General features: G+C 42.7%; 1 protein-coding gene across 1 annotated transcript; it reads left to right on the forward strand.

Moving 5' to 3' along the window:
* Positions 1-447: 447 nt before the first annotated feature.
* LOC121385047 (glycine-rich protein 23-like) lies at positions 448-2,737 on the forward strand. The gene is made up of 2 exons (XM_041515583.1): positions 448-1,342; positions 2,471-2,737. The coding sequence occupies exons 1-2, from the start codon at positions 448-450 to the stop codon at positions 2,662-2,664; spliced, it is 1,089 nt and encodes a 362-aa protein (XP_041371517.1). The 3' UTR covers positions 2,665-2,737.
* The last annotated feature ends 11,055 nt before the right edge of the window (positions 2,738-13,792 follow it).

Genomic DNA, 13,792 nt, shown 5'->3' on the forward strand with positions numbered 1-13,792 from the left:
CCCGGGGTAGGAAGAGGGGGGACGTAGCCCAGTGGTAAAGCGCTCGCTTGATGCGCGGTCGGTTTGGGATCGATCCCCTTCGGTGGGCCCATTGGGCTATTTCTCGTTCCAGCCAGTACACCACGACGGGTATATCAAAGGCCGTGGTATGTGCTATCTTGTCTGTGGGATGGTGCATATAAAAGATCCCTTGCTACTAATGGAAAAAAAATGAAGCGGGTTTACTCTCGGCAAATATATGTCAGAATTACCAAACGTTTGACATCCAAAACCCGATGATTAATAAATACATGTGCTCTAGTGGTGTCGTTAAACTAAACAAACTGTAACTCCCCCCTAAAAAAAGATTACTACATTGTAGTATTATTATTATCATTATCATTATCATTACCATTATCATTATTATCATTATCATTATTATTATTATTATTTCTTGCAGTTGCCAGAATGGAGAAATATCTTCTATTTCTCGCCTGTTTGATTGCCATCTTCGCTAGTTCGATGTCACATGTCAATCGTTTCCCCAAATTCCCACGCTATCGCGTACCGTTCCGTCCTATTATGTATTCCCGCCGTTACGGGGCAGGGGGAGTAGGCGTGGGCGTTGGCATGGGCGGCGGAGGCGGAATAATGGGCGGGCCTGGTGTAGGCGTTGGGGTTGGAGTTGGCGGCGGCGGCCGTGGAACAGGCGTCGGTGTCGGCGTCGGCGCAGGTGGCGGGACTGGCGTTGGGGTGGGTGTTGGCGGCGGGGGCGGTTTTAATCCTGGTTACATCTACCCACAGCCCGGTTTCGTGAGGGGTGGTCTCATCGGGGGTGGTCTCATCGGGGGTGGTCTCATCGGTGGTGGAACCGGTGTGGGCGTGGGTGTAGGTGCCGGTGGCGGTCGCGGTTTGGGGGTGGGTGTTGGTATGGGTGGCGGCGGCATCTTCGGAGGTCGAGGTTTGGGCGTAGGGGTGGGTGTAGGAGGCGGCGGTCGAGGTTTGGGCGTAGGGGTGGGTGTAGGAGGCGGCGGTCGAGGTTTGGGCGTAGGGGTGGGTGTAGGAGGCGGCGGTCGAGGTGTGGGCGTAGGGGTGGGTGTAGGCGGTGGCGGCGGCGGTTTCATTGGTTATCCTATGGGCGGCGGTTCAAGTATTTCTTTTATTGGATACGGCGGGCCTGGTTACGGCGGGGTTGGCTACGGTGGCGGAGGTGGTTATTACGGCGGTGCTGGTGGAGCTTTCTACGGTGGCCTTGGAGGTTACGGCGGCTATGGCGGCTATGGCGGCTACGGAGGAGGTTACGGTGGCTTCGTCGGCGGAGGCTATCCAGTGGTGTACGGGGATGACCTTAACTATGACGCACGTAAGTAGGCCTACTATTTGTTTTTTTCATTTGGGGGGGGGGGGGGGGGGGGGGGGGGGGGGTGGGGGGGGGGGGGGGGGGGGGGGGGGGGGGGGGGGGGGGGGGGGGGGGTGGGGGGGGGTGGGGGGGGGGGGGTAGGCCTACTATTGGGGGGGGGGGGGGTGGGGGGGGGGGGGGGGGGGGGGGGGGGGGGGGGGGGGGGTGGGGGGGGGGGGGGGGGGGGTACGGCTACTGCCATCCTAGTGCTGGAACAAATCCCCAAACTCGGGCAAAAACTACCGAGATATTTGGGCAAAATGTAACCTTTTTACCATGTATTTCCATCAGTCTACCTGCAAAAGTAGTTGTAATACATATAAAAATGCGTAGTGATTCGTTTGTAACTCTATATAGCTGTTTGGCAGTAATGCTGATATGGAAAAAAATGTGTCACCCAAATTCGGACATTTTTGTTTAATTCGGCCCCCCCCCCCCCCCCCCCCCCCCCCACACACACTTACTCCCTACAAAAGAAGAAGAAGAAAATAAGGGGGATTTGAATATTTTTAGGGGTGCAGGTGCTCTGGTCCCTCCATCCCCCCCCCCCCCGATCCTCTCTGGTGCTTGTTTGTTTTGTTTTTCTTCTTTTGGGGGGGGGGGGGGGGCTCTGGTTCTTTTCTTTTTTGGGGGGTGGAGGGCGGTAGGTTGGGGATATGTTGTTTTTTACTTCTTTTTGGTTTGTTTGTTTGTTTGTTTTGTTTAACGACACAACTAGAGCAAATTGATTTATTAATCATCGGCTATTGGATGTCAAACATTTGGTAATTTTGACATATTCTTAGAGAGGAAATCCGCTACATTTTTTAATTAGTAGCAAGGGATCTTTTATATGCACCATCCCATAGACAGGATAGCACATTCCACGGGCTGTGACCAGTCGTGGTGCACTGGCTGGAACGAGAAATGGCCCAATGGGCCCACCGACTGGAATCGATCCGAAATTGACCGCGCATCACGCGAGTGCTTTAAACACTGGGCTACGTCCCGTACGCCACTTTGTGTTTGTATTTGTAGTTCAGATTTCATCCTTTATTTTATTTTTATTATTTATTTTATAATTTTACTCTATTTTAGTTTTTTTATCCACAGCAAATCCGTCGGGAACAAGCATGGTAGGCGCGGCTCCACCTTCTGGCGTGTCTAATATTCCTGCTGCTGCTGCCGCACCCTCTCCTGCAAATGGCGCCATTGCTGCTGGTGCTCCAGTTGATAGAGTCCAAGCCGCACCGCCCCCGACGTATTTCCGCATTATAAGAAACGGCGTTTGGAAATCATCAGCTTGAAATAAAAAGAACGGACTGACCCCACCACAGTGAAATCTGAATGTACACACAATGTTTGGAATATTGATTCCAGTTTATTATACTCTCATTATATAAAGGCTTCAAATGAAATGTTTTGACTTTTTTCTTTTTTCCTAATATATTTAGCCAAATAAAGCAAAGAAAAAGACACTACTAGATCACAATCAGTGGCAATGTCCCCCTCCCCCAATCAAACTCCTTTTTAAAAAAATAAAATCATACATACAAACATGCATAGAGTGGGTTAGCCCTCCAATAGTGGGTTGCCTCCCCCTCCAATATAAATTTCTGGCTATGCCAGAGATTCCAATTTTTTTTCTTTTTTTTTTTTTTTTTTTTTTTTTTCTTTTTTTTTATCCCAGTGTCCCCTTTCCTTTCTCTCCTTTGAATCCCATCTTATTTCTTTCCGATCTGGCAACTCCTCCTATCTTTCAACTTTTTTCGCTGTCCACCTCCGCATCCCAGTCCTTGTCTCTCCAACCGCGACAGGTGCTTGTATCTTGTGGCTATCTGTGCCACACACCTGTCCCCTATCAGCTTTTAGCTGTGGGCTTAGTCTGACCACTTCGGGGAGTGTTAGGTAAGAGAAAATATAAAGGTTTGTGGCGGGACGTAGCTCAGTGGTACAGCGCTCACCTGATGCACGATCGATCTAGGATCGATTCCCGTCGGTGGGCCCATTGGGTTATTTCTCGTTCCAGCCAATGCTCCACAACTGGTGTAATAAAGGCCGTCGTATGTACTATCCTGTCTGTGGGGTGGTGCATATCCCTTGCAGCTAATTGAAAAGAGTAGCCCATGAATTGGCGACAGCGGGTTTTCTCTCTCAATATCTGTGTGGTCCTTAACCATATTATGTCCGACGCCATATAACCGTAAATAAAATGTGTCGAGTGCGTCGTTAAATAAAAACATTTCCTTCCTTAGTAGGCTCTGTTAGACAACAAAACAACCTCTTTGCAAGTCGTTTAGCATTACACTGTGAGATCGCAAAGTTGCGAGAGTTTAGTGAATTAGGACTTACTAGTCTAGCTCAGAGTCCCTTTCGCATTAAGGTTTAAACACGTCCGTTCTGTGCACAAATTCTGGGGGTTTAACTCCTGCTAAAGTAGTTCCTATATGGCCAGCTATCACAGTTATCTTCCCATCTACCAAAAGTAGTCTGCTGTTTGACTTTGATTATTTCATGGCAGATAGTTTTGAAGTGGCAATTATTAGACTGAAATTAACAGAAGAAAGCATTTAGTTTCCAAATGTGTAACTTGTTAACATTGAAGACGTTTTAGTGGTAATTCCTACCAATACAAATGTGGTACTTTTTGTTAAAAAATAAATAAATAGTGTAAATGTTTGTGGTCTGTGGCCTGACATACTAGTATCTCGTGAAATAAATCTAGGGGAGATAACTCTGAAACCCCTAGCAATATAAATTACCAGTGTGTCACAGCTTAAGAACAACAACAAAAAAAGGAAGAACGTTTGTTTTGTTTAACGACACCACTGGAGCACATTGATTAATTAATCATCGGCTATTGGATGTCAAACATTTGGTCATTCTGACTCGTAGTCATCAGAGGAAACCCGCTACATTTTTCCTAATGCAGCAAGAGTTTTTTTATATGCACTTTCGCACAGAAAGGAAAGCACATACCACGGCCTTTGTCCAGTTGGTGCACTGGTTGGAACGAGAAAAAACAATCAGCTGAATGAATCCACCGAGGTGGTTCGATCCTGCGACGCAAGCACTTCAAGCGAGCACTCAAACGACTGAGCTAACGTCGTTAAAATAGGCTTGACAGTTTATTGTAACAGATTATTATTTATCCGATATTAGGATCTCCCCAATATAAAACCATTTAATAAGTGGTCGTAATAGCGGAGTTTCACTGTAATATTAATAAATAAAATGACACCAAAGTTGTAGACGTCCATTTTTAATTTTGTCACAATTATTTACGGACAATAAAGTTTGGGGCGAGTTGACCAAACACAGGGGCGAGTTGACCAAACACTGGGGCGAGTTGACCAAACACTGGGGCGAGTTGGTAGGGGGCGAGTTGACCAGCATTCGTTCAAATAACACGAAATGACGTTCTAAACTATAGATATTCACTATTTACAAAAAAACACAACCCCCCCCCCCCCAAACCCCCCCCCCCCCCCAAAAAAAAAAAACCCATTAAATTTTTATTTAAAAACATAAAATAAATACGTAATACTGAAACGGCCCTGGAAGATGACCCACGTGTTAACTCGATACCGACCAGCGTTAAAGGTGCAGTATCTCAGTTACATAATGATAAGAAGTATTTTTTTAAAACCAGTATTTATTAAAAATAAATGAAAGTTACAGTTTACACTTTGTTTTTGTTTAATGACACCACTAGAGCACATTGATTTCTTAATCCTCGGCTATTGGATGTCAAACATTTGGTAATTCTGGCATATAGTCTTAGAGGAAACCCGCTATATTTTTCCATTAGTAGCAAAGGGATCTTTTATATGCACCATCTCACAGACAGGATAACACATACCACGGCCTTTGATATACCAGTCGTGGTGCACTGGATGGAACAAAAAACAGCCCAATGGGCCCACCGACCGGGATCGATCCCAAACTGACTGCGCATCAACCAAGCACTTTAACAATGGATTACGTTCCGCCCTCAATCAATGTCATTTACTAGTATAAAAACAAACATGATCACCGACTGAGCATGAATTTGAATAGTGCATATAAAATACCCCTTGAAAAAATATAGTGGGTTTCCTCTATATGAAAAATAAATACCAACTGTTGACATTCAATAGCCGATGATTAATAAATCAATATGCTTTTAGTGGTGTCGTTAAACAAAACCAAACTTTTCTATGAATTTTAATGTCTATTTTTAGTCAAAACCAGTTAAAAAGACCCAACAAAACAAACAAATACAACGAAAAACCCCAATGTGAGATTGATTAATTTGTAATTGGGCCGTAGCTAGCCCCCCCTCCCCCTTATAATCCTAAAACAATTTACTAATTATTGATATTGACGTTGATATCCTCCCTCAAATGGTTACAAAATGGTATTTCAGAGCGTCTAGATTTAAAAATTTCCTGGGGTGGGGGGAGCATGCCCTCGGATCCCCTAGTGTCTTGCGCCTTCAATGCTCGTTCGTTACAAGAATTCATCTGAAACACCCCCACCCCCCAACCCCACCCTTCCGAAAACAAAATCCTAGGTAAGGCCCTGTTGGGTTTGTTTTTTACAGTTAAAAATAACGATTTTTTAAATGTAAATTGAAACATTAGTAATGAACCTTTAAACACGACAGCCTGTTTAAAGAACCGGATATATTTACTACTCAAAAGAAGTTAAGGGTCAAAAATATTTGTGCAAATAAAAATAAGCTAATATGCTAAAATTGTGACGACTAATGACAAATTATTTATTTGATGTCTCAAGAACAGAAAGCACCAAACAAAAAACCTTTGCTTGGAAACTAGTTTACTACCCAGATGGAGAAAATCATGCACCCCCAAAAATGATGTTCACACATGTAGTAGAAGCGTCAGTAACTGGTGTAGCCACCATTAGTATTCACACATTCTTGACAACGTTGGCGCATGCTGTTAACCAGGCGTTGGAAATAACGTTGAGGAATCGCTTGCCATTCTGCAACTAATTGCTGAGCCAGTTGCTGGAGGTTGACGGCAGGGACGTGATGTGATCGAACTCGCCGCCCTAGTTCATCCCACGCACTCAATGGGTGACAAGTCTGGTGAATATGCAGGCCAATCCATGTGTTGAACGTTCTGCTGCTGCAGGACGTCGGTCACCACCCTGGCACGATGAGGTCTTGCGTTGTCGTCCTGGAACCAAGCTCCTGGTCCAATCCGCTGCAGAAGTGGAATTACAAAAGTTTGAGATAACGCTGACCAGTCAAATTTCCATTAATGATGTACAGAGGGGTTCTGTGATTCATGGATATGCCCGCCCACACCATTACACTTCCTCCTTCAAATGGTAGATGTTGAACAACGTTAACATCAGCAAATCTTTCTCCTTGACGACGGTAAACACGAGCCCGGCCATCATTGAACTGGAGCAAGTACCGTGACTCATCTGTGAATAATGTCTCTGCCCATTGCCCACGGTTCCACCGGATATGACGTCTGCACCAATCAAGGCGAGCCCTTCTGTGACGGGCAAGTAGCTGTAGTCGGACTACAGGACGCCGACATCGCAAACCTTGGTCTCGCAGACGATTCCTAATGGTCTGGTCAGACACATTGTTGCTTGTAGCAGCTCTGGGTTGATCACAAAGACGCCGTGCGGTCACAAAACTCTGTCGCAACGCCGTTATCATCAGGAAACGGTCTTTTCGTGCTGCGATTCTGAATAGAATTAGTCTTCCTGAGCCTCTGCCAGAGTCTACCGATAACACTTTGGCTTACATTTAGACGGTGAGCCACAGATCTTTGAGTGTGTCCATCTTGTAGCCAGCCAATGGCCCTTCCCCTGTCATTCAAACTGAGTTGTCGCCGAACAATCTTCAAATTTAAAGTGATGATAAAAGGAAAATGCTCATCCCTTTCATTGCTAAAATTGGCATGCATTGAATTACACTCATGCTAAGCATGTGCAAATAGTGCACGAGGTGTCACAATGGGTGTATCGAAGCAGGTTGTCAGTTTAGTCTGACTATGTTTTTGCTTCAAATCCATGAAAAGGAAATCTGGGTTAACTTAAAAAGTTTCTAAAGAATAGGGCAATGATTGCATGCCCCTTAATAATGTGATGTCTTTAGTCCACATGACAACACAAAGGTTAATATTCTAACCCTATCTGGCCTAAAAAAACATACTTCCAAAATGATCAAAAAGTTCCTTTGACCCTTAACTTCTTTTGAGTAGTATATATACAACCACTCGTGATTTACGAAAGGTTTGTGAAGTTCTCATTTCAAGTGGACAGTGTTTTTACTCGTTGTTTAGACCCACACCCATTCTCAAAGTACTTGTTAAGATATCAGCGCAACAATGTCTTTATGAAATGTATATCTCCACAAAAATGTCCACTTGAAGCCTCTTGTGTTTGCAAAGCGGGCAAGTTACAAACGTTTATGGTTGAAACTACGTCACACATTGTTAGCGTTATGTTAGGTCGCTGACCATTTGGTTAGGTCAGTACGTGTACACATAACATGTTTATTACAAGGCCATCGGCCTACAGGCTGGTAGGTACTGGGTTCGGATCCCAGTCGAGGCATGGGATTTTTAATCCAGAAACCGACTCCAAACCCTGAGTGAGTGCTCAGCAAGGCTCAATGGGTAGGTGTCACTTGCACCGACCAGTGGTCCATAACTGGTTCAACAAAGGCCATGTTTTGTGCTATCCTGCCTGTGGGAAACGCAAATAAAAGATCCCTTGCTGCCTGTCGTAAAAGAGTAGCCTATGTGGCGACAGCGGGTTTCCCCTAAAAAAACAGTGTCAGAATGCCCATATGTTTGACGTCCAATAACCGATGATAAGATAAAAAATCAATGTGCTCTAGTGGCGTCGTTAAATAAAACAAACTTGACTTTTTTTGGTTTATTACATTCCTTTGTATTACATTACATTGTTCATATATTATATACATAGAGAATAATACATGAGTGGCCGTTAGATATTATTGATCTCACAACGGGTTGTTTTAAAATGTATCTAACGGGCGAAAGCGAGTTTGATACGTTTTTAAACAACGAATTGTAAGATAAATTGTATATAACGGACACGAATGTATTATTCTATTCCTTACTAATCCTCAAAAACCATGTTTTAAGCAAGTTTAATATATTTTTCGACTAAAAGATATTTACAACCTTTTGTACTTGTAGCTGACTTACGTGTCACAGGCACATGATTGTCAGGTTAAATATACGTCACAGTGTAATCGATTTCCACCGTGTTGCTTTTCATTGGATATATGGCAGTGGTGACCTGGTCATCACCTAGGAGCAGCCAGTCGTGTGTCTTGAAATTGTTAACATACGTACGTGTGTAAAAAAGCATGTGTTATCCAAAATAACGCATGGTGTTCTCACCAACGGACCAGCCTCGGTGGCGTCGTGGTTAGGTCATCGGTCTACAGGCTGGTAGGTACTGGGTTCGGATCCCAGTCGAGGCATGGGATTTTTAATCCAGATACCGACTCCAAACCCTGAGTGAATGCTCCGCAAGGCTCAATCGGTAGGTGTAAACCACTTGCACCGACCAGTGATCCATAACTGGTTCAACAAAGGCCATGGTTTGTGCTATCCTGCCTGTGGGAAGCGCAAATAAAAGATCCCTTGCTGATAATCGGAAAGAGTAGCCCATGTAGTGGCGACGGCGGGTTTCCTCTCCAAATCTGTGTGGTCCTTAACCATATGTCTGACGTCATATAACCGTAAATAAAATGTGTTGAGTGCGTCGTTAAATAAAACATTTCTTTTTTTTCTCACCAACGGGTGTGTAAGAAATATGTTTATTACATTCCTTAATTATATATGCAAAGGGCGGGATGTAGCCCAGTGGTAAAGCGCTCACTTTACGCGCGGTCGGTTTAGGATCGATCCCCGTCGGTGGCCCCATTGAGCTATTTCTCGTTCCAGTCAGTGCTCCACAACTGGTGTAACAAAGGCCATGGTATGTACTATCCTGCCTATGGGATGCTGCATATAAAAGATCCCTTGCTGCTGATCGAAAAGAGTACACATGCAGGGCTGTATCTAGAATTTGTTGTTGGGGGGAGGGGGAGGAACTGAGTAGTTGATAGTCTAAAACTCCTTAAACGGTTAAGAAGAGAATTTTCTTTAAGTCTGTATAATGTTTTCCGGATTTTTTCCCCTTGTCTTACCCCCCCCCCCCCTCCCCCGCTGGCTACGGCCCTACTATATATGCACCCTACTTAATTTGAGTTAGGTTCGCCTCTGGTTTAGCGTTTCCTCGTTCCTGGCTGTAACATTACGACACAGACGGACAGTTGAAGTGTACGACTCGGTACGCCCTTTGAGAAACAAAAGGTCAAACTCAAATGAGAACGTTGTGACATTTCGTGTACCTCGTCAGCACACCTGGCATTTACCTGTAATGAGTTAGAGGTTAATACCGCTGTTATTTCACACCGTGCCCACGTTAGTCATCACTTTAAAATGGAGGAAACAAAATGCACTACATCCACTGCTGGTGATTACGTAAACGTATATAGACGTCGGGGATGACACTTTACTTATTTTTTTTTATTTTTTTTTGGATCATTGTTTTTTAGGTGTGTGTGTATTTGTGTGTGTGTGTGTGTGTGTGTGTGTGTGTATGTGTCTTGGGGTTTTTGTTTTTGTTGTTTGTTAGTTTGTTGTTGGTGGTTTTTGTTGTTGTTGGTTTTTATCGTTGGTTTTTGTGTGGGTTGGTTGGGATTGTTTTGTGTGTGGGGTTTTTGTGTGGAGTTTTTTTGGGGTTTTCGTAGGGGTATGGATAGAAGGGGTTATCAAAAGGAAATATTCAGCCTTTTCGTGCTTAATCGTGTGGTGGGTGAGTAAGTGGTCCCACCCCCACCTCCGATTACCCATATTATCCAACAAAAATTATTTTGTTTAAAATGTATTTATTAATTAATCATTTGCTATTGGGTGTCAATCTTTTGGTCATTTTTAACCCGTAGTCTTAGAAGAAACTTGCTACATTTTTCAATTAGCAGCAAAGGATCTTTTAAATGCTCTTTCCCACAGACAGGACAGAACATACCACGACCTTTGATATACCAGTCGTAGTGCACTGCTTGGGACGGAGTGGGGGGGGGGGGGGCACAAACAGAAAATGGGTCCACTGAGGTGGTTCGATCCTACGACGCAATGAGTAAACTATCTTTTTGAATGCTTGTTTCCAGTCGTTATACATTTTAAAACATTTGCACAAATAACTGTTTGGTCTGCATATTTTCTAGAGTATTTGTGTATGCATTATTTATTTTCGGTTATAATTTATTTCAAAGGGTATTTGTTCGAAAGTTAAAGTTATTTTAAAGACACCACTAGAGCACATTAATTAAATCATCATCAACTATTAGATTTCAAACATTTTGGTAATTCTTCTGAGGAAACCCGATATATTTTTCCTTTACGAGAAAGGGATCTTTTCGATGCACCTTTCATTGGCAGAACAGCACATACCAAGCTCTTTGATATACCAGTGGTGGAGCACTGGTTGACTAAAAACAAAACAAAAAATAATAAAATAATAAGTCCACCGATGTGGTTGATCCTATGATCCTATGATCAAAGCACTTAACATAGCATTTTACCGACTGAAGCTAGAGGGTATCATCTAAATAAAAAGGGGGCGGGACATAGCCCAGTGGTAAAGCGCTCGCTCCATGCGCGGTCGGTCTGGGATCGAACCCCATTGATGGGCCCATTGGGCTATTTTTCGTTCCAGCCAGTGCACCACGACTTGCATATCAAAGGTATGTAAAAGATCCGCCCATGAAGTGGCGACAGCGGGTTTCCTCTCTCAATATCTGTGTGGTCCTTAACCATATGTCTGACGCCATATAACCGTAAATAAAATGTGTTGAGTGCGTCGTTAAATAAAACATTTCCTTCCTAAATATAAATGTTTTCAATGTTCGGTCTAAAATGCGGACTGGAGAAAACTATTTGACATGCATTACATCAAGGAATAACTTACGATTCAAACAGGTTGGGAGGATCAAATGCATTAACATGTACATGTCACTTTGTGTAATGTTTGGTTATGTAAATGGTTATACATGTCGTACAATGCTAAATGGGTTTGTTGGACGGTTTGTGTCAACAAAACAACACCACCAGATGACCTATCACGTGAAGTTTTTGTTTTTGAAGTCTGTCAGCGCATAACAGAACTTCAGATCAAACTTTCACTCTCATTAAAGTTGCACAATGTGGGGCAAATGAAAGAGAGCAATCTGCTTTATATTTGATAGAAGTGAACTTTATGTGGAAATCGGTGCATAAAATAGATATCTCTCTCCAAATGCAGGAAAGAAGGAAACAGGGGGGAAAAGAAGCGGGAAAAAGGAAACAGGAAAAAAAGTAACGGAAAGAAAGAAACACCCCATATATACTATTTTTTGCAATAATAATGCATGCTAAATAGGGCTAAAGCTAACAGTAATTTAAAATTAAAATAATTGATTTAGGTAGCCCGTTTAAAAAAAATAGCGCCAAAATTATTTAATGAGTATTAATTATTATTTTATTATTTATATAATTTCGTTGGGTTGCGCAAATAAAAAAATTTAACTCCCCAAAAATATTTAGTTTAATCATTCAAAATTACCCATTAATTATTTTGTCCAGGGACAGACTTCTGGCTATCCTGAGATCGGTCCCGGGACAGACATGATCGAAGCCTCAGTGGTATGTGAGCATGTTCAAAAAATTATCTGACCTGCATGCTAAATACCCCCAAAAATATATTAATAAAGTACTGTTGTTGTTTATTTTAGCAATACTAACTTTTATAATGTATCCCATAAAAAATATGCACCTGTTTCACCCAATAATTATAAGTGAATAAATCCCTAACTGATAATCTATATGATATAATTATGCCAGTCTAGATCACAAGTCCTTTAATATATTTTGTGAATATATTTTTGTATTTGTTACATTCTCTGCTGTTGGAATAATGTTGTTACACCTTCCACTTGACATGTACATATATGTTGTATTTTACTTGGTGCAACTGGTGAGCTGTACCAGTTCAAAGTTAAATAAAGAATTGAATTGAATTGAAAGTCCCTGCTCCATATTACAATAAAAGAAACAATTTCCCATTTGGCCTACCAATTCAGTTCTTTATTGCCGTTGAGTCACTGACCAATTTCCAGTGTCTTTAATGTTTCAATTAAGCTTTTTGTAAAGAGGCCATTCTCTAACTTACCCATTTAAAGGAAAATCCCTTCTGTATATTTCCTGAGATTTATTCCTCGTGAGGAATCCACTGTACGCACTGTACTCCAGTAAGATGCCGTTGGGAACCCTTTGAGGAAGCGCATCAACCATGGTCAACTACGTCTCCAAAAGGGTTCCCTCACATTCTGTCTACAACCCACTTTGCCTACACCCACTTTGCCTACACCCATTTTGCCTACGACCTAGTATGCCTACACTCAGTTTGCCTACAGTATGAAAAAGTGACATCCCCAGTTAATAGTGGGACAATCCCTATTATTTTGTGCTTCAAACCAATATAAAAATATTGTTATGTATAAACAATTAAGTGTCATGGACGGGGGAGCCAAGGCCGGCTCTTGTGCCCATGACAGGCGTGCGCTACAACAGCTTGTTCTGAATGTGCACGTAAAACCCTATGACATGACATGACATAAACAATTAAGATTATAATGAACATAAGTAATGTAATTGGGGCTTAGTTGCGCAAAGGTGATTTCATGCTCTCTATGGTGATTAGTACTAGTCCAATGATCCTATTTTAATAGTTTAATTGTTTTTGTGGTGTAATGTTATTTTTATACATAGGGACCATGCATGGAATGTTCCACTTTTAACTGGGGATGTCATATTTCCATACCGAGTGTAGGCAAACTGGGGTTGTAGGCAAACTGAGTGTAGGCAAAGTGGGTTGTAGGCAAAATTGGAGAACACCTCCAGAAGAGACTGAAGACCCTGTGCCAGGACCGTGCCAATGGCTCCAGATCTATACCAGACTTTCTCATTTGATGAATATGCAATAAAATCATGATATTAATTTGCGATTTGTGTGGGGTTTTTGTGTGAATTATTTGGCCTCATGAAGATCTGTTTCTTTCTTTCCGTTATTTGTTTTCCTTTTTCCTTTTTTCCTACCCGATTTTGTTTCTTTTTTTCCTGATTCCTTTTTACCTGTTTCCTTCTTTCCGTTTATCCTCTCTCCTCCCTACCTCCATTCCGCTCCCCCCCCCCCATCTCTCTCTATCTTAAAAAATTGCTCTGTGTGTGTCTGTCTGTCTCTGTCTGTCTGTCTGTCTGTATGTCTGTCTGTCTGTCTGTCTCTCTCTCTCGTTCTCGCTGTCTCTCTATTCCCCCCTCCACCCCAACTCTCTACGTCTCTCTC

Source organism: Gigantopelta aegis, chromosome 11, assembly GCF_016097555.1.
Source record: "Gigantopelta aegis isolate Gae_Host chromosome 11, Gae_host_genome, whole genome shotgun sequence".
NCBI lineage: Eukaryota > Metazoa > Mollusca > Gastropoda > Neomphalida > Peltospiridae > Gigantopelta > Gigantopelta aegis.